We start from the raw sequence: 24,285 nt of genomic DNA on the forward strand, positions 1-24,285 counted from the left end.
ATGACCCTGATTTATGGCCTGATTTATGGCCGTACAGTTCGTGTAGATTGACAGGTAGTCAGAAGTGTGCATGGTCAGTTGGATTGATTTATGACTATAAGGCCTGTCAGTCAAAGCGGTTGCCATGCCACTGGGTCCTGTGACCCTTGATTGACATGGCAGAGGTGTGTAAATCAAAAGATCAAAGAGATCTCAGATTTGACTTGTGTTGTGTTTATTACTGGATATATGATGGTTGTATCTGTAACCAGAGCAGTGGGGGGTTTCTTATGATGGTTGTATCTGTAACCAGAGCTGTGGGGGGGTTTCTGTGAAGTCCTGTTGTTCACACCTAGAGACAGTGCCTACATCCTGAAACTACGTTTTAAATAGGGGTTAAAGAAATAGTGATTTAAACAGAGAAGGCATTCTGAACAATCCTGTTACAATGGCTGCCGCTGCTCCAAAAACTCCCAAAACCACTAGAAGAGTGATGTGTATTTCACCAACAAGAGGGCCTGTTGAAATGAGAAAGGAACTGACTTTTGCACCAAGGAAAAAACAAAGCGTTAGTTTGACAAAGTTTCTTCATGAAGAGATTAATATGACGACTCGTGATTTCTCAATGTCTGGTGATCGTGTCGGAAGATTTGTGTTTGACAAAGTGATGCGTACCGTGAAGATCTATGCTATGGATGTTGAAGACAATTTTACAACGCGTGAGCCGTGCCTGATTTTCCCTGACAAAGACTGGTGGTTATTCTACAACTATGTCTGGAGAGATTTGAATGACTGTGGTGATGATCCATTGTACATTGCAGAATGGGATGGCATAGTCCCTGACACAAGATTTAGAGTGGTTGCGGATCACAGTAAAAAGTTACCTGATGACTGTGTTTACATTTTCTGCTGCAATGACAAGACAAAGATCCGTGAACATCTGTGGCCTATACCTGAAGCTGAGCACTACATGCACTATGACATGAAGTTTTTGTTTCAGTGGAAAGATGTTCATATAATTGATGATGTTTTTACATCTATTGACAAGATGTTTAGATGGTGTGATATGTATGATCGTTACAGCTCCGTAAAGATGAAATTGTTCCACCCTGAACGGGGCGTTTCCAAGACAACTGACCAGTTCTTATCCCCACCCACATATTACAGCCATTAAGAAAAAGTCTGCAGATCGGTACACTCGCTAGATTCATTTACCGTCATGTCTCAAGAATCCACGTCAGCCTGCTGCTACAGCAACACCCCCGAAACCCTGCCTGCAATGCCTGACGACAACGCTACGACTCTGGAGATCCTCCCACAAACCCATGACAACGCCTGGCTGGATAACTTCTGCATGGAGCTGGGGTATCACAACCTGACGTTTCTTACAACGCCTTACGGTGCTAACGGTGCTGTAGCTGGAGCCACGGTCTGTGCCAGCTTCGACGACATAGACGGCTGTATTCGCACTGATGCGTTTAAAATCATAAAGGCAACTATTGTAATTCTGTTGGAACACCTAATCAACAAAAAGCTTAAGGAACTCTGTCTGGGGTGTGAAGTTGATCATCCTAGTCAACTTAGACACTCCTGTTTGTTTGAACCCTGCGCCTATTTCTTTGATGCTTACTTTGACGAATTATCACGTAACCTGGTAAAGCCTGAGCTTAAACACATCATAGCTCAAGCATTAAACCGATTCGGTTTAAGGATTAATCCACAGAGGGTCCAGGGCTCGGTGGACTCTATTTTGTGCGAATTGCGTGACGAGGTTTTCATTGTGGAGAAGCTTCGCGAGATCAGAGAAAAAGTTGTGGATGTCGCCAGTGAACAGATTGTCTATGACGCAGTGGACTGCTGGAAGGGCGGTGCACACATTGAACAAGCGTAACAAGGCCATGGGGAACGGATGGTGTGTTAATGTACTGACTAAATGTATATTTAAGCAGCGTATTAGATGTGAAATGACCAACTTGCTGTACAAGATCATTGACGACAATCCTGGTGTATCCTTAACAGTAAACGGATGTGATGTTGATGCCAAACGTTTTACAAACCTCAGGAAACAAATGGAAATTGTAAGAACAATGTCAAATGAATGGACTGATGTCATGCGTATGTGTATTAATGCCTGTGAACCGATTTCTGTAACTATCAGAAAAATACTGGATCTAATGACTGATTGTGGTAACAGTATAAGAATTGCTGATGTTTTATGCCTGTGTACATATGTAACAGACCTATGTGTGATGCTGATTTCAAGAAATGATCAGACTAATGTTTGTGAGATTATTGAAACACTGGTTGACTACATGATTGAGAAAAAAATTGTAATGTGTGTAAAGTTTCTTCAGTACCTTGACAACGTTTGATAAATAAAAAACCAATTCACTTAAAGCAGATGTGTTATTCTTTTGTAGACTCTGAGGGGTGATGATATGTCTGAACAGATTCTGAAAAATATTTACTATAACCCTTCTAACCCCGGTTCTTTAGGGGGTAAAAGGCGTTTAAAAGATGCGGTTTTAAAGGAAACAGGCGTTCGCTTTTCTGATAAACAAATTTCAGACTGGCTAGCCGGGGAGGATGCGTACACATTACACAGGACAGCACCTCTAAAATACAAAAGGAACAGGGTTTTTGTCTATGGTATCGACATGCAGTTCCAGGCGGATCTAGTCGATATGTCGGCATATGCCAAGGATAACGACAACAATCATTTTCTGTTGACATGCATAGATATTTTCAGTAAATATGCTTGGACACGTGTGTTAAAAAACAAGAGTGGTGTTGAAGTGGCTAAAGCTTTTGAATCCATATTGAAAGAGGGGAGAGTCCCTCAGAAATTACAAACAGATAAAGGAAAAGAGTTTTTTAACAAACATTTCCAAAACGTAATGAGAAAGTACAACATCTTACATTTTGCAACAGGTACAGAGTTAAAAGCTAGCATTATTGAGCGATTTCACCGCAGCTATAAGGCCCGAATGTTTCGATATTTAACAGCTACAAACTCCAGACGGTACGTAGACATACTTCAAGACCTCACAGATGGATACAACGCAAGCTATCACAGAAGCATCAAGATGAGACCGATAGACGTATGCAAAGAAAATGCATCGGAGGTGCTACATAACTTATATGGGGGTATGGGTTCACACAAAGTCAAACCTGTATTTAAGTATAAGATTGGTGACACAGTAAGAATTTCTAAAGTAAGGGGACCATTTGCAAAAGGATATGAGAAAAACTATACAGAAGAGTTTTTCACTGTAAAAGCATGCATTCCGCGAGATCCCCCCGTCTATAGACTCTGTGATTATGACGGAGATGTTATCGATGGGGTTTTTTATGAGGAGGAATTGCAAAAAATATCTGTGAGTACAAACAAAACATTTAAAATAGAAAAAATTTTGGACAGGAGACGAGAAGGCAGGTCAACAAAGGTTCTGATCCAGTGGCTAGGATGGCCTTCAAAATTCAACACATGGGTGAATGAGAAAGATGTGGTAGATGTGCAGACGCCATAAAATGAAAACACACATAGATGTGTGCGCATTCGTTTAAAAAACAATCATGTCTGAGGGTGGTTTTTACTTGACGCTCCCCTGTAATGCGTCGCTAGCCGTTTATCCAGAAAATACTATTTCTAGTTATAGGACCATGCTGGCAAGAACTATAAGCCTAAAAGGTGAATGGGAGGTCGGCTTGATCGAATTTGAATTCCCCAAATCATGGTACACATTTCCAGAGGAAGACGGTGCATATATTATCACACAGGACGATGATGGGTGGAAAAAGTCTGACCATCATGTCGTTGGCGAAGGGATTAAGATTCACATCAGCAATGGAGCTCAGACCATATCAAAGCTATGTAACACACTAAAGACAGGTTATTACGAGGATGTTCTATTTCTGATTAGAGAAATCAACACAACTTTACCTCCAGGGACGACCCTTGGCTACGATCATGTAAAAAACAGAGTCTTTCTAAAAGCCCCTCCGAAGATATCGCTGACGTTTTATGGGAAGCTTGCTGTTATATTAGGGTTAACCCCCGGAGTCGCTATAGAATCCGCAAATACCGCTAATGAAGAAGAGTATGGCCGAGGAATCACGGCTGTGACGTATGCGCCGTATCAAGCAGACATAAACGGTGGTTTCTACAGCCTGTATATATATACAGATATCATTGAATATCAATCAGTTGGTGATGCGCACGTCCCACTACTGAGATGTGTACATATAGACGGTGAGAATAATAAGATTCTCAGTGTTAGATACGATAAGGCACATTACGTACCTGTCAATAAAACAACCATCACAGATATAACTATAGAGGTAAAAGACGATCAGAATCAAAAGGTGCGTTTCACTTACGGCAAGGTGAGTGCTAAGTTACACTTCAGACCCGTGAAACAGGGATTATTTTAAAAATAAATAATGCCCTATTCTAACCCGTACAAAATGGATCCTGAGCGTTACGTGGCCTATTACCAAAATCAGGCCGGTAATGGCCTTCCTGGTTATGCAGGGGGTGGCGTTATGTATGGAATGGGTCTAGGTGGGCTTTTCAGGGGTCTCTTTCAAATGGCCATACCATTACTAAAACGTGGATTCAGTATTGCAAGACCACATCTTAAATCAGCTGCAAAAAACATACTAAGCGATGTTGTTAGCAATACCCTAACACACTCCTTTAACAATAACAATGCTCAAGACGGATCGGGGCTAATGGTGATGTCTCGCAAAAGAACGTCCAGGCCACCGGGGTCCAGAAGGAGTGGTCAAACACAGAAGAAAAGAAAACGTATCCCTAAGAAGACCTCAGTCGCAAAACGCAAGCGCAAGGAGACAGCAAAACGTGTAACAACCGCAAAGCCGAAGAAATCTGTCAAAACAATTTTCTAGATCATGGCATTACTACATAACATGTCGGAAGAATGCATTAAATCTGAACTCGATCTGTTCACAGTGCCTCTGACACAAACTGCTGTTGAAAAAAACACCTATATAGAGATACTGCCATTATCAGCGATTTCGGACACATCGCCTTTGGAGTTTTTTATTGCAGGAAATGGGGCAGATTATATCGACTTAAACAATGTTTTATTATTTTTGAGGGTCAAAATCACTAATCCTGATGGTACAGATATCGCAGATGGAGCACCAGTGGGGCTTATCAACTACGCAGGGGCAACAATATTTTCACAGGTTGACGTGTCACTGGGGGACCGTTTGATATCACAGAGCACAAACACCCATGCTTATCGCTGTCTTATTGAGTGCCTTCTAAATTATGATAAACATACCCTGGAAACACTTTTCTCCGCCGGGTTGTTCTATAAAGCAGGCCACATGGACGCTGCGGACCCTGCAGGAGGAAATCACGGTCTGACAAAGAGAGCGGCCTTTACCAACGCTAGTAATGTTGTCGAGCTACTAGCACCCATTCACAGCGATATCTTCTTTCAGGAAAAACTGATGCTCAATGGCGTCGACATTAAAATTCGTATGACACGGGGTAAAGATGAATTCTGTCTGATGAGGAACGATGCTATCGCCTACAAGCTAAACATCCTGTCAGCCTCGCTATTTGTGAAAAAAGTTAGCGTCTCACCCGCCGTGAGGCTAGGGCACGCACAAGCGCTGCTCTCAACCACCGCCAAGTACCCTATCGACCGCGTTTGTGTGAAAAACTTTTCAATCCCTCCAGGCTCACGAGTCTGCAATCAAGAAAACTTATTCTTAGGAACTCTTCCAAAATCTATTGTTCTAGCCATGGTTGACAATGATGCCTTTACAGGATCGTATAATAAAAACCCATTTGCCTTTAAAAATTATGATTTAGAATTTTTATCTATTTATCTGGACGGTCAGCAATTCCCTGCAAAGCCTCTGCAACCTGATTATGGGAGCGGTTCTGCAGTGTGTGAATTCTACCAAATAGCCTTGGCTTCCGGTAAACATCTCAAAAACCAAGCACTGTCTATTGATAGAGAGGACTTTTTGCACGGTTACACCCTCTACGCATTCAATCTCACGCCAGACGAGGGTTGTGGACAACACGTCTCGCTTATCAAGTCGGGGAATATTAGACTTGAAGCACGGTTCAGACAGCCTCTACCCCACACAATTAACCTTATTGTCTATTCTATTTTTGACAGTGTCATTGAAGTGTCAAACCGCCGTCAGATCTTGGTTGATTACTATTAATACATAATAATGAACACGATCCAGCTTACGGCTATCATGGACAAGATTTCATGCAACACCCATTTCCTCGGTGTGCTCCCATGCGACTACTTACCACAAACACCTTTAAGAAAATTACCGTCATCGGTTATTTTTAACACACATGTTTCTCGCCTCCCTGGTGAACACTGGCTTGCCATCCACATAAGCGAGGACGGCGTTGGATATTTCTTCGATAGCTTTGGAAATAAATATGACTATCCCAGTTTTCCACTAATAATCAGTGATTTTTTAAAACTGAATTCTAGAGTGGTACAATATTCCTCTGTGCAGGTCCAGGATTTTTCATCAGATACCTGCGGACAGCATTGTGTGTTCTTTCTCTATCACATGGCAAGGGGTCGTGATTATGATTATGTGTTAAAGTTATATAGTGACGATTTGATTAAAAACGACAAACGTGTGTCTGCTTTTGTAAAAAAACTAAAACAATCTCAATGTAATGAAAATGTTTTCAAGTGTGTTCAGTGTGTGCAAACGGGTGAAATGTTCATGTCAAGTGTTTAATATTTCACAATAATAAAAAACAAAATAGAAAATTCTTGTTATAACTCTTTATTTTACACACACACACACACAACAATATCAATAACATGGTGAATAAAAAAATGAGAACGCAGTCTCTAAAAAAAATAAATAAATAAAAAACTCAGAGATTAAAAATGTAACCATTTGCTACGATCAAGAGTGGGGGATTTAAATACACCATCTTGTGGATAATTAAACTGTCCTGATGTGGTACTTTGGTCTACCTCACGTTTTTTACGTTTTTTAGAAGATTTGGTTATTGGAGGTGTCGATTTGGTTTTAAAAGAGTTAATCGTATGTCTAACATAGTGATTAGGGACCGTTGAATAAGGCATGTTTAAACAGGCAAATGCCTCCAGAAACTCATTCCACCCAGCAGGTCTCCGTTCGTCAAGAATCTTTTGCGGTGCCATGACACTTTTAACTAAATCCAGCATGTGTGAACCAGGGATGGTTTTACCTTTAAATACAAACTCTCCCGACGCTGTCCAAGAAGCAATATCTTTGTTTTTAGACATTTTATCCAAAATGTAGCGAACGTTTTTTTCATTCCTCTGTGGGACATTCTTCAAAACATCATCTGCAATAACATCTAAAACATACTGGGTGTTCATACCCGTAGACTCCGCAGGTTCTTCTTCTTTCTCAGCTTGTGCAGTTGATGGAAGTGATAATGTTAGTGTGCTGGTCTCGCTGTCTGCCAGCTTGGATAATGTTAAAAACCTCTGCAATACAGATGTATACATCTTTGCCTTTTCATATGGTTCCAGATCATTCCTGTGCAAAATATCCCTCATGGTCATATCCAGATCGTTCTCCACTACCTGATGTATAGATTCACGTGTGGTACCTGCCTTTAGTTTATCCAGCTGTCTTTGTGGAACCAGGTACATCTTCTCAGCATGTTCCATCCCTGACATTATTTATTAGATGCGATCAAACTGGTTATGAAAGGGACCGCAACACTTAAAAGTGGAAGAAGAAACCCGCCTTGTTGGTTAATCAACCGTCTCTTTCTTTTGACTCCGACTTTCTTATCTGCAACAAATTTGATTTCAGTTCTTTTTCTTTTCAGCTTCTGGTGTTGCTGCTGTGTGAGCGGGATATTACCGTGGAGAACATTAAGAGCTAATTCACACAAACATAAAATGAACTCATCTGTGGCTGCCTGTAAAATAACACGTCTTTGTTTGGGTGTTGCTTTTAATAACAGCTTTAAAAGAGAGTGGTTTCTTAAAAGTCTCCCAGACATCTTTTTTCACCCTAATCAGTTACGTTTTTTTTTTTTCTGGAGGTATACAACAGGATGTTGTGAAAGTAATGCAGTTCTGAGACGATACTGTTCGGGGGTCTTTGCTTTATAATCAATCAAAAGGTAACCGTAGGGGGAGCCAGTAGCATCTTCATAACACTCCATGAAAAACTTTGAGTTGTTTGGGTACATCTGTTTAGCTAAAATACTAATCTGTGCAGCGTCTCTCGAATTCCTGAAGACAACCAGATAATTTGTGTTCAAATTAATAGTTCTGCTGGATTTACCTTGAAAAAATAAATTCTGTAGAATGTAAATAACATTCAGATTTTTATGATGTACATAGACTGTAAAAAGTTTCTCAATCTGCTTGTTATTGGAAGCATCCTGCATAAAATCGTCAATTATGACGAGGGATGTTTTATTGACAGGAAACAAAACATCATCATCCAAAGTTTGTGGAATTCCTTCTATAAATTTAATATTGTTATCATACATATTCAACAAATCATCATACAAAGGTTGCCATACAGAATAAATGAAAACAATATTGTCAATTTTTTTAGAAATCAACTTTCCTGCATTTTGCAACAACATTTTTACAAAAAAGGTTTTACCACTGTTGCTTGGGCCTGCTATAACCAATGAAAAAGGACATTGGAGTCGAATGTCAAACCCTTCTGTGTCATGTACACCCCCACCAAAAACGTTGTCAGAAGCCATATGGAAGTGTAGTGAAGTCAGGGAGCAGTACACGCTTATCGTACACAACTCTGAATTTCTTTACAAATGACTTATTGTGTAACGTCAAATCCTTTTTATCCCTCACAATAGTGTCGTTGTGTGCAAGAATATGACGGCTATCACCCCTCCCCTTCACATAATGCTTAACAAGTCCAATCATTGAATCTAATGTGATGGCTTCGGAGTTTAAAGCGTTAAGTGTTATGCCTTTCACTTTCATACAAACCTTACCCATAGCGGTGACAAAACCATAACTTTTCGGGCCAGTGCTGGTAAAGAGGGTAATATGATCGCCGGGCCCGACTTCATCAGTAAGATCACCGAGATATGGACCTAGTGGCGGTTCATATTCACCTTCTCTGGTTGTAAAAACAACACTGTCGGTATCGCAATAAAGCAACCTATCACCCAGCCTGTCCATAAGCTCATAGAGTTCTAAACGCGCATGGGCAGTTGTAAAAGCACCAATAAAGACATTGACATCGCGAGTCTGGGGGGCTTTCCCTTCGGGGTAAGACCACTGTACAATTGCCGCAGTGTCTGACACAAATGAGAAATGTCTGATGTCGTACTCTGCACTAAAAATGTGTCGTGCAAATTGTTCCGGATCTGTAAGTATTTCAGTTTTAGGTAAACCCTCACGAAGGCAGAACCGCCCCCAGAGTGAGTTTAAGACCAATTTCATTATCGATCTACGCGCAGGGTTCGGTTCAATCTTGTCCACATTCAACTGAATCCCTTCTTTCTCAAAGTAATCTCTGATATAAGATTCTTTGTCTGCATCGATCACCACATCTTTTGGAAACCCTGAGCTCTCCTGTTTGAACTGTAAAAATGTTTTAACATAATCACGGAACAGTGTATCTGATCGTTGGGGAAAATGCCATACCTCATCCAAATTTACCACAACATAGCCTTTTTCAATAGCTTTTAGCACTTCAATGCTTACCCAGCAACCACTGATGGCTCTTTCCTCATCTGTGTGCATACATGGTAGTGTCTGGTTCTGTTGTTCTGCACACAACCTGCAGAGCGGGAAAGTTAATTTTTTGTTTGCGCGGTAGGGTAGTACAGGGTGAAGCAGCTTTCGAGGTGGTAGTACTGTAGCCTTAACAAGGCCGTAATAATTTTCAAGATTATCAAAATCTTTGAAAATTATTTGGGGATGACCTATCGGGAAGCACTTTGTGGCCTGACAAAACGGGTAGAGACTTGTGAAATCCACATACCGTATGACCTCACCCTCTGTTGTCTTGTGATACAACTTGAATGAATTTGTTCTACCGCCGTACAAACTTTCGCGGGGTTTCAATCTCTCAGAATGTTTATAGACGGACATGAACGCAATCACATCGGCATCAGATTGTTTAGCATGGGTCCAGCTACACTCCCACTGAATCTCGGTATGAAGATTGTATGCATTCTGTAAAATTTCAATCTTGTCATCAAACTGTCTTTTGAGAAGACCGTAAGGTACCTTCAATAATGGATTTAAATCATTGGGGTTATAACATTGTTCACAACCGTGAAAAAAACACCCTGCAAACTCTAATGCTTTTTTATTTGTGCCATCGATATAAAAACCGTCTACATAATACTTGCCGAATGACACCTCGCCGTAGTTTAGAGCGTGTTGAACAACCACTGAACGTGATTTGCTGATATATTCAAGCCATTCAATTGATACGTTCGAGTATGTTTTGTTCTGATTGATATATGCGCTGTTGTGTGTCAGTGCTATTGTGTCTTTTGGGAGATAGTGTGTTTTATAGATAGCCATGCAGGTGGATGCCAGAGTGGTGTAATTAAAAGGGTCCAGCCCTGTACACAGAATGAATTCATCACGGTACTTCATACATACATCCCTCAGCAGAACGACATCATTTTTTCCATAAATTGCTAGTTCTTTTTTAAAATCAAACACTTGGTCGGAGATAGTACTATACCATGCATCGAACTCCATTCTGTCTTTGTTTGACATAGTCGTATATCCGTAAAACTCTTTAGCAGGGTATGGTCCGACATATGAATCATTTTCAACACGGTTGAAGTGATGTGGGAAATAACCCTTCACAGAGTTGGTCAGATTAAAAGCAGCAGGCGTGTTGGCTAGACGCATGGGTATAAAACTGTAACTATCGATAAATCTCTGTTTGAATGCCTCGTCATACATATGGATTAGACGACACCCTTGCATTGTAATTTTAGGAGGGATCCCCATCTTAGTGAAGTATTCCAAAAGAATGAAATTATCAAATCCAGATGCATTATGTGCAATCCATGTGTAATTATTATAACGAGGCTGTCTGAATTTCTTAATGAGACGATCTACACAATCAGAACCTTCGGCCGAAAATTCTTCTCCCTCAAACGTGATCGCATATACAAAAACTGCAAAATGTCTGTTATTTTCATAACGAGTTTCGAAATCAAAAAAAATGTAGCGATTATTTGGCTCCTTCACCTTAACCGGTTGAATAAAACACTGATGCACACCGTCGGTAACCAAAACCTCACTACAGTGAACACAGCAATCCGCTGGACATTTGTGTGGCTTGGGGTTGACGCCACTGACGTGGTAACGTTTATTACATTTACCACAATATTTGGTAACGTCGCACTGTGCAAATTTCTGACCTAGAGGTGGTTTTTTATGCTTCTGAAAACAATAGTCTGACCTACAGTACCTCAAACAGTCACCGCAGTGTTTTGTTTTTTTGGGGTAAAGATGACATTCAGAATCGTTGCAAACATCACAAGTGTATTGACATCTGTGATCTCGCTGTGCTGTAAACCCTTGATAGCAATACTCACACACGTATGGTGTGCCTACGAACCCCTTCAGATTTTTAATCATAAAATAATGATTGTCGTGCAGGTACAAAAACACTGTTTTAGGATGCGGTACATCTGTGTTTGCATATTTCTCCAGCTTTCCTGTATTCGTTCTATAGAAGACCACTATTTTAATATTCAACATACGTTCAAACTGGGCAATATCCTTAAGTGATATCATATGCTGATCGGTGTATCCTGCAGACTCCTGCAATGCTGATGCTACGGACACTAACTCAGTGTGTGGTTTCTGAGGGTTAAGAAAGTGTGCTAAGCAGATTGCAAAACAAAGATTGTTTTCCCCTGCAATGTTTGAGGGGACGAACAAATTAAGTCTGTTCTTATCAATCACCTGATTGTGGGCTAGTTCCCTTAATTTTCGTCGAGCACCTCCTTGTTTACTTCTTGCTATAGACACTTTTAAATTTAAACACTCATCAAACTGTACATCTGTGTTGCTTTGCATGATTTTTTCAAGATCACTGATGAAGAGATCGACACTGTAATCATTGTTAGCTGACAAGAGTGTATTAACATCAGATGTCAAGCTAGGACCACTCAAAGTGATGTTAATTAAACTACCATCTCCACCTAATAATCTGGAAAACGCCACTATTTCGGAAAACGTGTCATGTAAAAACACAGTGTAGTCTGATAGACGTGTAGAAGATATTTCCCTTAGATTTATAAGCCTGCGGATTTCCAAACCATTGAATCGCCCTCGTGGTACTACAGAGTATCCGGCCACATCGCCACCCGCTCTTACAAGTGTTTCTATTTCAGCTTGAGTGAGACCCATGCAGGGGTCTGTTAGGTCAAGTGTGTGATGTGACCTGGTACCTGCTCCCTCACCTAGCTGTTGAGAATTTAAAAACTGTTCAAAAATTGGATATGGTCGTGGTTCTGGCACCTCATCTGGCTGTTGAGAATTTAAAAACTGTTCAAAATCAAAAACTGGTTCGGGGGCTTCGTCTAGCTGTTGAGAGTTTAAAAACTGTTCAAAATCAAAAACAGGCTCTGACAGTTCGTCTAGCTGTTGAGAGTTTAAAAACTGTTCAAAATCAAAAACAGGCTCTGACAGTTCGTCTAGCTGTTGAGAGTTTAAAAACTGTTCAAAATCAAAAACCGGTTCTGGAGGAGGCTCTGCCCTTGATTGTACCCTGTTTATTAATTTTAACAATTTAGACGGTTTGTGTTTTTTCATCTCATCAACAGTCTGTATGAGCCTGAGTAGCTTTTCTGTGGTGTTTTGTTGATTTTGGAAATTATCATCCCTATTGCCCCTTAACGGTGGATCTTGTTCACCATCACATGACTCCCGACAACGTTTTGCAGCCATTTCTAACACTAATTTATTTAAAAATATTCACAAAATACACACCACACAACTAAACGTAGAAGAAGGAAAAAATCTAATCATAAAACCACATCTATGCACACTTGTGACAAAAATAATACACACTTAGAAAAAAAAAACTGGGTAAAGAAAATAGGACTCACCAATACAGTTATTTAAAAAGATCCAGCAGTTCAGTTAACAGCGTTACAGTCATTTCCTGATCACAGGCCGTCTTAGCATGTGCACCATGATGACGTTTTAGTAACGCAACAATATGTTTAAGGATGATCCCTTGTTTCTGCTGCTCCTTAACAACAGTGTCCAAAACAGCTTTGTTTGCGTCGTTCTGCTGTTTATGACGTGCTTGGTCCTCTATAATTCTTTCTTGGTTCTTGGCTACTGTGTCCAAAAGGGCTTTGTTCGCGTCGTTCTGCTGTTTATGATGTTCTTGGTTCTTGGCAACAGTGTCCAAAATGGCTTTGTTTGCGTCGTTCTGCTGTTTATGACGTGCTTGGTCCTCTATAATTCTTTCTTGGTTCTTGACAATAGTGTTCAAAATGTCATTGTTTGTGTCGTTCAGCTGCTGGTTCTTGTATTCCTCCTGGTTTGAAGGAAGCTTGTCTGCATCATCATCATCTGAATCTGCGACGTTTTCAACAGTGTCTGTGGGTTGATTTAAATTCTTCTCCTGATCCACATTAGATTGGACGTTCATATCGCATCCATCCCATGCTTGGGCAAAATGCTCGTCCCAGAGCTCCTTGTCTTCTGGTTCTGTACAATATTGATAATAATTAATACCGATAGTAGTAATAATAATAATTTAATTTAATTCCTCTATACTCACGAGTTGATTGTCTCGGACGTTTTCGCTCGGGGGTGTTAGGTATCACGTCGATCTCACAGGGGTCTACAGTCTTTTGTCTATCGGGCTGAACCGGGAGAGCAGTCACATTCTGGTGTTCATGGTGTGATCTTGATTTTACCCACGGTCTTCTAACACCTGCATCAGCAACTGCTTGAGGTATACTGTTTGCAAAACTCCCCGTACAATCTAGAGTGGAAAGAACAAACATTTTTTTTTTTTTTTTCATGGATGTGATACAAATATATTCTAAATAATACAAATGATTAATACATACCAACAGGTGTAGAATTAGTAGATATTTGCGGTGGTGAATGGATCTGCGCTGTCACAACCACTCTTCTTCCTAATGGTGTTCCGTGTCTAGCACTGTTTGCTGTTTCATGTCGTTCCGCAGTTGTAACGGACGGGTACCGGTTAACAAGTTGTCTTAAACAAGCTGGCACAGACACAAAGTTTTATTTAGTCTTTTTTTCTTCTGACATTGTAAGATAAATCTTTAATAGATCTATATATTGATTAAAAATAAAAACCCACAGAGCGATCCCCTGTTTTCTCTCGCGACTCGGCCCTTCACCGTACTAATCGACGGTGCGCTCGCTGTTTGTATGAATGAGAAAGGGGAAAAGAAAAAGAAAAAAAAAACGATCATAAACGTCAATCCTGCCACAAGTACAGTTTTATTTTATTTTTTACAACATAATATAAATTATTAACAGAACTTACCGGGCGCGGGTGTGATGTCAGTCCTAACCCCCGGTACCTCGTACGCTACGTTAGGCTGTGGAGGGCGTGCTGTCGGTGGGGGGATAATGAAAAAAGAACGATCATAAACACGCATTCGTTATACATAACGGTTTTTAATAAATAAAGAAACAATCGTTCAAACATACCGCCCGCGTTCAGTGCTTTGATTTCGTTCACAATCGTCTCATAACCGTTGCTCTGTGCACAGAACATCAAATTGCCTGTCAAGTAATTGGATGACTCGTGATCACACATAAACAAATTTGATTTAAAATGGCTGTTAATGAAAACTAGACTTACCATTAGGAGAGCCAGACATTTTTAAAAATGTTTTCGTACTTTTAAGACGTAGCAAAAAAAAACTGTTTTAGCCGCTGAAGAAAGCTTCAGCTTCTGTGGCGTTAGCTTTTGTACACGCGAAAAACAGTCGCGAAAAAGAGGCGTGTCACATGGCGCCACAGCAGCCTCAAAGGAAGCAATGTAGGTGTGAGCAACAACCTAACGTAAAAACCACTCTGTATGTTTTAAGAAACGAATGGAGACTATTTTTTATATAGAAAATAGTATCACCTATTTTAAATATCAACATGCATTTGTGTGTGTGTGTGTGTGTGTGTGTGTATGTGTGTGTGTGTGTGTGTGTGTGTGTGTTTAAAGTCGGTTTTAAAATTAGCGTGAGATTTCAACTCCTTTTACACATCACATATTATGGATAGTATTTTCTTAAAATTAAGGAATGCTTGTTTGATTTTATTAATTTCAGATAACATTCAATTATTTATCTCTTCAGCGACTTGGTTAGCTGATGATTTAGATAATGGTCTCTCTCACTCTTTGAAATTCTCACCTGGAAAGACACCAGACATCGTCCTCGTTTTCAAATGTGTTTGTAGACGGGGGGCATGTGGCCTGTCGGTGCCTAGGTATCAGCACCATATAGAGCAAACAAACATTGATCTTGCCAAGACATCAAAACCCTCACTTTTGCACAGCCATTTTTTTCCCCCCAGGAAAAAACCCAGACACCTCCCCACTGTCTCTAGGTGTGAACAACAGGACTTCACAGAAACCCCCCCCACAGCTCTGGTTACAGATACAACCATCATAAGAAACCCCCCACCACTGCTCTGGTTACAGATACAACCATCATAAGAAACCCCCCACCACTGCACTGGTTACAGATACAACCATCATATATCCAGTAATAAACACAACACAAGTCAAATCTGAGATCTCTTTGATCTTTTGATTTACACACCTCTGCCATGTCAATCAAGGGTCACAGGACCCAGTGGCATGGCAACCGCTTTGACTGACAGGCCTTATAGTAATAAATCAATCCAACTGACCATGCACACTTCTGACTACCTGTCAATCTACACGGACTGTACGGCCATAAATCAGGCCATAAATCAGGGTCATAAATCATCAAGACCTGAGATAAAGTGTATGATAGGACTACTGTCCCTTAATAAAAACTAAATCATCTGGCTGAAAACAGCAGTTCTCTTATTCTTTGTTAGTAAAGCAAGTTCTTCATTGCAGGAAAATAGCAAGCATTTTTTTCTTCTTTGCAAAATGCAGAAATCAGCTACCTTTATTATCTAAATATACTGCAATAAAATAAAATAAACCTTCCTTTTATAACAGTCAGACATGCATATGGTAAAATAAAGACTTCAATCATAATTTTTCTTCTATATTTGCATACATGATTCAGAATAATCTGGTATTTGTGAATTAATGTTTCCTAACCAACATAAAATAATTCCTATTATTGTAAATAAAATAATTAAATTTAATTCTTTAAGCAACTAGTTCCCTTCCTATTGTAAAATGCCTATAGCTTTTGAATCAAAATGTCTATTAACTTGGTCACCCAATCTTGCTTTCATTCCACATTGCACAAGTTATTTCTTTTATTTTTTACATTTACACAAGCCCAATCTCTGAAACTCTGTAATGGATTAACTTTCATACTGTCCCAGGGATAACAAGATACACATTTTAGATGTATTCACATATTAGATTTAAAGTTTTAAGCACATGCATCTTTTAAATTCATCTATTAATAAAAGTTATTAAATAATAAATGCATATCTTATTTTAATTAATTTATTATTATTTCTATATTCCACCATATCTGCCATTTCTATATTAGTCCATTTCTTGGAACATTTGTATTTATTTTTCTCGAAAACAACCTTCATACAGTTGACTTTATTGTTTTAGGGCTCCTGCACTTATCCTTTCTGGGTTGCCTCTGTGTTTTCACAGCTGGCTTCTTTTCCTCATATATTTCTATCTGCCCTTCTAACTCTAGTTCTCCGGTTACCTCCACTGTTCCCTTGAGTATTGGGAACTCTCCTTGTACTGGCAACTAGGGGGGGCTCTGAAAATAACTTTTCTTTTCTCATGTTATCTTTCTCTGCCCCCTTCAGGACTTTCCTAGCCTGTTTTATACTCTTCAACATATCCTCACCTTCTTTTTAAACAGAGCAATTACTCCTTTCTCTTTTTCCCTCTTTGTGTCCCTTTTTTCTCTTTTCATACTGATGCTTTTAGTTTTATAGTTTTTTATCAGGGTTTCCATTTCCTCACACAATGCTACATCAAATGTCCCTTCCTTTGGCCATTTTGTCGTCATATTTTTTGTTCTCTTCTGCCATTTTTTGAGATTTTGTTTATTTGCTCTTTACACAGTGGATATTTTAATCCAATTATTTCCACTGGTGTGGCTGCCATATCTTTATTTATATTATTACCCCCAAAAATCAACTTTTTAGTTTTATAGTCACTTGGTTACAATCTCTTCTTTACCTTTCACTTAATTTAACTATTTTTACCCATTTCACCCTACTTTTTATTCTTCACTATGTGTCATACCTTTTTGAATTTAGTTTTTTATTTTGTCTCATGCGTTTACCCTTTTTTATTTATTATTCTTTGACTGTCTATTTTATTAACTCTATTTGCTTGCTCTCACTCCCACTGCACTGGGCTCAGAAAATTTTCTCCCCTTTGCCCCAGACATCCTAAATGCAAAAATCTATTATAGATCTTGGTTCAAACTTTATTGATGCTATTTTCCTAACCTCATTCACACTTTCTGCACTCTTTATTGAGCCAGAGTGCTTATTCTTGCATACTTTTTCCCTTTATTTAAGGGATAATCACACATTAATTGTCCTTTTATTATCAAGGCTCATAATACATTCATCCCTCTCAAGTGGATACTAGTTGCGTCCAACTCCACCCAGCCACCCTGAAGTGACGGTCCAAGAATGGTGCGCAACTTTTACCCACCCAACACAGAATTTATTTGTTTACACATTCATTCGTCCGGACACCGATACATCCACACAACAAAACACAGCTCACCTAGAGCTCCTTAAGGGCCCACCTATTCTGACCTTCGAAAATTTCACTTATACATTCTCAAAGCGGTATCCGTGGGACTTTTCCTCGCGATTCCTTAATCTGCTTATCCGTTTATCACTGTCCTATCTGGTACAGCTATCCAATAAACACAGACCCACAGCATGCCGTGTCTTTCTGCCTACACCATATTTGTCTTAAATCGAGATTGCCTTCCAAGGCCTTCCTATTAATAACCCAAATATGTGCATGCAGTTATTTCTTCTGGAGTAAAACCCCTTTTTCAATTTAGATATCATATTATTTTTCTAAATTTGGAAGAGCAGATTTTAAGTGTCCTTACCACTCAGAACTGACCAGTCAACAACACACACTAATTATATAAGCAAAAATGCTTACCTTATTCTATGGTGGCCACCACTGTGTGTGTGTTGCTCATCAGTCAGCTCAAAAGCAGTCGTCCACTCTGCTCCTTTCCAGTCCCATCTGGGGTGCCAAATCTGTGGTGTATTTTGCCGGTTCTCCAAAGAATCGAACTCAGTCAGGGATTTTTCTCTCAGAAGAAAAGACTTTATTTTAAGCAAAACAAAGCCGAGAGCTCGTTGCAAGGAGATCTCCCGAAATGCTAGGTTGCATCTCATTATATACCCTATACAGGGCGTTTCCAAATAGTCAAACTTTTCCTTATGCTTGCAATTTTGATCCCTCCCTAGGGAGACGCTATGGTAAAGAGAAGAGACCCATTGCATGTTTTTCCAGATGTTTCCTGAGATTTGCTATGGTAAAGAAAAGTGGTGGTCAGGATGTTTATTGCAGACATAGGCACATTCCTTTCACACAAAGGCTATATGATTCTAATGGAATAAAACACGTATGTATATATATGACTAGATTCATCTTGATCATACTTGATTGAGCAAAATCCCACCAATAAAAATCTTCCACAGTAGCTTACAGAACTAGACTGAGAGAAAATGTAAAGGCCTTTGCAGGTGTTTTGAGTTAATTAGCTGATTACAGTGTGGCACCAGGTGTCTTCAATATTGAACCTTTTTACAATATTCTTATAGGGCTGAAACGATTAGTCGACAATAAAATATTGTTGACAGGTATTTTTGTTGAGTAGTGATTTGATTTAATTTGACCTAAGAAATATTTTCTATAATTTCAAGAGAAGAAGAGATAGAGCGCTGCTTCAGAGAAATAATAAATTGAGAAATGGCATTTGGATATGAAAATATATAACGTGCGCGCTTTCCTCTCAATAATGAAATAAACAACATCAAAATTCACAGCAGTGTGGAAGCAGCAGTTAAAAATGCATCTTATTACACCGATGTGGATGTTTGCACGAGCTCAGTAAAGCATTCACGTCATGTCTATAGTATTTTATGCAATACCTTAAATCAAGCAACTTTACGGTAATAAACATTATTAAATATTTGAATAAAGTGATAGTTTGGTTTGCAGAGATTACTTTACCAGTCAAAAGTTTTTGAATGGTAACGTTTTTAAGTCTCTTCTGCTCACCAAGCCTGCATTTATATATATCCAAAATACAGCAAAAGCAGTAATATTGTGCAATATTTTTAGGATTTAAAATAACTGCTTTCTATTTAAATATATTTTCAAATGTAATTTATTCTTGTGATCAAAGCTGAATTTTCTCCAGTCTATTCAGAAATAATTCTAATATGCTGATTTGCTGCTCAAGAAACATTTATTATTATTATTATTATTATTATCAATATCAATATTTAAAACAGATGAGTACTTTTTTTCAGGATTCCTTGATGAATATAAAGATCCAGATATCAGAATTTATCTGAAATAAAAAGCTTTTGAAACATTATATGCTATACCATTCAAAAGCCTGGAGTCAATATAATTTTTTATTTGTATTTTTTTATTGGGGTGGGGGGTTATTGTAGAAATTAATAGTTATATTTAGCAAGGATGCTTTATATTGACATTTATAATGTTACAAAAGATTTCTATTTAAGATAAAAGCTGATCTTCTGAACTTTCTATTCATCAAAGAAACCTGAAAACAATTATATTCAGCTGTTTTCAACAATATTAATAATACAAATAATAATACATGTTTTTCTGGAGCAGCAAATGGGTATATTAGAATGATTTCCGAAGGGCCATGGAGTAATGATTTAAAAAATTTTTAGCCTTGAAATCACAGGAATAAATTACATTTTAAAATATATTCAAATAAACAAACTGTTATTTTTAATAGTAAAAAATCGTTCAAAATTGTACTGTTTTTGCTGTACTATGGAGCAAATACATGCAGGCTTGATGAGCAGAATATAATTCTTTTAAAAACAATGATACTGTTCAAAAAATGTTTGACTGGTAGTGTATATTTTGAATAAAAAAATTTATCCAAAAATAGAACATCTAATCACTTACTTTTATTTTGTTTCTTATCCATATTATATACTTATGCAAAATGGGGTGTCATTCCGTTAATTTTCATATAGTAATTAAGTGGTAAATGAGAAGGTTTCTCTGTCATCTAATGTTGTGTCAAATATATTTATTTGTATAAATTAATTGTATACATAATATTATTTCCCAAAGCTGAAGTGAAAAGATTATCTTTTAATTATTTATGTATAACAGCATTTAAACTAATTGCAAGAGCTGAATAATCAAATCAAATTCTATTGATTAATCAGTTAAATAATCGACGATTAGTCGATTAATCAGTCTAATAATCGTTAGATTAATCGACTAACAAAATAATTGTTTGTTTCAGCCCTATATTATAATTTTCTGAGATTTTGAATTTGGGATTTTCCCTAGTTGTCAGTTATAATTATAAAAATGAAAAGAAAGAAACTTTTATCATTATCAAAATATATCAGTCTGTGTGTAATGAATGAATATAATCTACAAGTTTCACTTTTTGAATGGAGTTGGTGAAATCAAATTTTTGATGATATTCTAATTATATGACCAGCACCTGTATCATACTATAGCCTATATTTACTTTATTACATCACAACCATTTGTAAATTTTATGATGGTACTAAGCAATCTCAAATCTCACCACCATACATAAAGTTACCGGACAAGTAACATATTTCAGCGCTGATTATACTTGCATTAGGTGCTTTGAACCATTTGAATCCTTTTATTTGTCCTGCAGGTGGTGCCGCAAGCTCATACAGAGCTCTCAGGACCATTCCGTCCATGATGTATTGGAGAATATAAGTTTTCACAGTTTATTTTGTTCATTGCTTAGGCCATTTTGCGATTTCAATTTCGATTTCATTACCCTTATGACCCAACCCAATTTTTTTTTTTATTACTGATTTGCATGATTTCATGTAGGTCTTAATTTTAGGCTGGAATTCCAGATTAATCTGTAAGAATCACATACCTAATATAAATATTTTCAACTTTAATATTTTGTTCATCAACATCCAATGTGTGGTTTAAGTGTTCCCTTAATTTAAGTATTATATTACACAACATGCATTTACTTTGGCGTTAGGATTAGGTTAGTTGCATGTAATTACGCATAATTTGCTGTTATTTCTAATGCTAGTACATGTAATGTAGAACAAATATATCATAAAATAAAGTATTAAAATCTTTTGTCATGCTATTTTTAAAGCAAATGGACTTTAATTGTATATACACACAGAGACATTTTTTTCTGTCTTCTATTGTGAAGAAGAAATGCATACAGGTTTGGAATGAGGTGATAAATTATATGATTATATGATTGTAAATTATATAGCCATGTCATCTTAACATCTGCAGTCCCTTTGTTTCTTTAGGTGTTCTTCGCCTCTGTGCGCTCTGGAGGGGTGAGCCAAGTTTATTTCATGACTCTTGGACGGAGCAACCTACTCAACTGGTGATGATGATACCTTCCTTTAATGAAAGTACCAACAGACTGTCTCTCTGAACCTGTGGACTCAGCATGACAAATGTTAACCTTATATTTAATTTTTATTCAAGGGTATTGTGCTGTCCTAGACCATTGTGGGGAAAACCATGAGAGAATTTTGAGTATGTAAACATAAAAGACATTCTGAAAGGGATAAGGAGCTTATATGGTAGTGTATTATTCCATTTGTTACATCCACAGCTCTACTATTGGTGATCTGCTGTATCTCATTTTCTATTGTATATTATTTGTATTATGTGTGTTTGAGTGCCATACCTTTGAACATTTATTATTATTCAGTGCTTTGTTTGTTCAGTCTTTCTTACATCAAGGAACTCAAGGGCTGAGAATTAATACTCTAGTGTAAGTAAGTGTATTTCCATTAACTAACCACCTGTGATGATATCCCCTCTGTTGTCATTTTTTTCTTTCTGTGAAATTGTAAATTCCCCAAAGACCTGGGTCACACAGTATCATTGTGCTAATGCCGATTAAAATAGGGATGCAGTTTCTTTTTCTTTCTTGTCTTTCTTACTGTTCATAAGTATCTTTGTTATTTTATAGGTATTGCACTTGATAAATAAATTCCAAAGTATATTCCCATTGATTTGCAGAATGGATTATTTGAGTGTAGAAATGTTTGTGAAATGCTATAGGAATACTATAAATCTGCAGAAGCATTTGAAATCAAACATAAGGCGCCATGATTTCCGCAATCAATAAATGAATAGTGGATGGCGTTGCGCACATACTGAAGCGCGGTTATCGCTCGCAGTGTTTTCAGCTTCTACCGTCTCACTATGTTGATATGAATACACTGATATTATCTCTAGATGCTCTGAGATTCACTTCATTAGTATTCCACCGTTTCATTTGAGAAGACTTACCATCAAATTACATACACAGTAACTTGCTGTGGCGAGACATCAAATTTTGTCATGGCGCCATGGACATGCCCTTTAACAAAAACTCAAGATCCCCACCAGTTAACATTGCACAGGCCTTTAGATTAGACTGACACAAAATATATGTTAATCTCAAAAAAATTATAGGCGTAGTTTGTCGCAGCGTAAAACATGTCACTTCCTGTTGCCAATAGGTGGCGCTATGACTATAACTGAATATGGGCATGTAGATCTGTTAAGGGCAGAAGTCTTATCTAACATGTGAAGTTTGCGGCAGATTGGACATTGTATGTCTGAGTTACAGCAACTTCCTTTTTCATGGCGAAACATCGAAATTTGTCAGGCCGCCATGGACATGCCCTTTAACGAAACCTCAAGATCTTCGCAATTTAACATCACAAAGGGATTTAGATTTAACTGACCAAGTTTGGTGTTGATCTGAATAAATCTCTAGGAGGAGTTCGTTGAAGTACAACCCCTGAAAATGACAAAAACAACGGCAATTTTGCAGAGAAAATTCTAAATAACCGACTTCCTGTTGGGATTCGGATTTTATACCAAGAGACTTTTTTGTAGGTATTGGTGTGTTACATGTGTGTACCGATTTTTGTACATGTACATGAAATATAGCTCGAGGCGCACTCTGTCCATAGGTGGCGCTATGGAGCCATTTTGCCACACCCGATGGAATATTGGCCTTCAGATGTATTCAGGCCAGGACTCTTATCACACATGTGAAGTTTGGGGAAGATCGGACATTTTATGCCTGAGTTATAACATCTTTTATTCCCATGGCGAGACATCGAACTTCGTCACGGCGCCATGGCCACGCCTTTTAACTAAAACTCAAGATCTTCACAATTTAACATCGCACAGGCCTTTAGATTAGACTGACCACAAAAAGACATTGATGTTTTAAAATTTCTAGTAGTAGTTCGTCGCAGTGTAAAATATGTCACTTCCTGTTGCCAATAGGTGGCGCTATGACTATAATTGAATATGGGCATGTCAATATGTTCAGGGTTGGAGTCTCATCAAACATGTGAAGTTTGGGGCAGATTGGACATTGTATGTCTGAGTTATAGCAACTTCATTTTTCATGGCGAATCATCGAAATTCGCCAGGACGCCACGCACACGCCCTTCAACAAAAACTCAAGATCTTCGCAATTTAACATCGCAAAGGCCTTTAGATTAGGCATACCAAATTTGGTGTTGATCTGAATTAATCTCTAGGAGGAGTTCGTTAAAATACAACGCATGGAAATGGCAAAAAGTCTTTTTTTTAGGTCTTGGTGTCTTACATGTGTGTACCGATTTTCATACATGTGCGTGAAACGTAGCTCCAGGCGCACACCGCTGAACATGTATAGGTGGCGCTATCGAGCCATTTTGCCACGCCCACTTCTGAAACCCATATCAGACGTAAATTTTCGCCAGTTTGGAGGTGTGTGCAAATTTTCCTGACTTTTTGAGTATGTTTAGGCCTTCAAAAATGCGATTCATTGGGGAGAATAATAATAATAATAATAAATATAGCTGC

At 38.3% G+C, this 24,285-nt stretch overlaps 1 protein-coding gene across 2 annotated transcripts in view; it reads left to right on the forward strand.

Moving 5' to 3' along the window:
- LOC128015742 (mitogen-activated protein kinase kinase kinase kinase 4) overlaps positions 1-22,441 on the forward strand; it is a 395,708-nt gene extending 373,267 nt beyond the window's left edge. The window contains exons 31-32 of one of the 2 annotated variants that reach the window (XM_052600037.1): positions 21,726-21,805; positions 21,910-22,441. In XM_052600037.1, coding sequence (XP_052455997.1) covers positions 21,726-21,805; positions 21,910-21,949 — 120 coding nt within the window. In that variant the 3' untranslated portion in view covers positions 21,950-22,441. Of the gene's footprint in view, positions 1-21,725 lie in introns of both variants that reach the window. The other variant, XM_052600112.1, reaches the window with a different exon arrangement.
- Positions 22,442-24,285: the final 1,844 nt, after the last annotated feature.

This window comes from Carassius gibelio, chromosome A1 (genome assembly GCF_023724105.1).
Source record: "Carassius gibelio isolate Cgi1373 ecotype wild population from Czech Republic chromosome A1, carGib1.2-hapl.c, whole genome shotgun sequence".
Taxonomy (NCBI): domain Eukaryota; kingdom Metazoa; phylum Chordata; class Actinopteri; order Cypriniformes; family Cyprinidae; genus Carassius; species Carassius gibelio.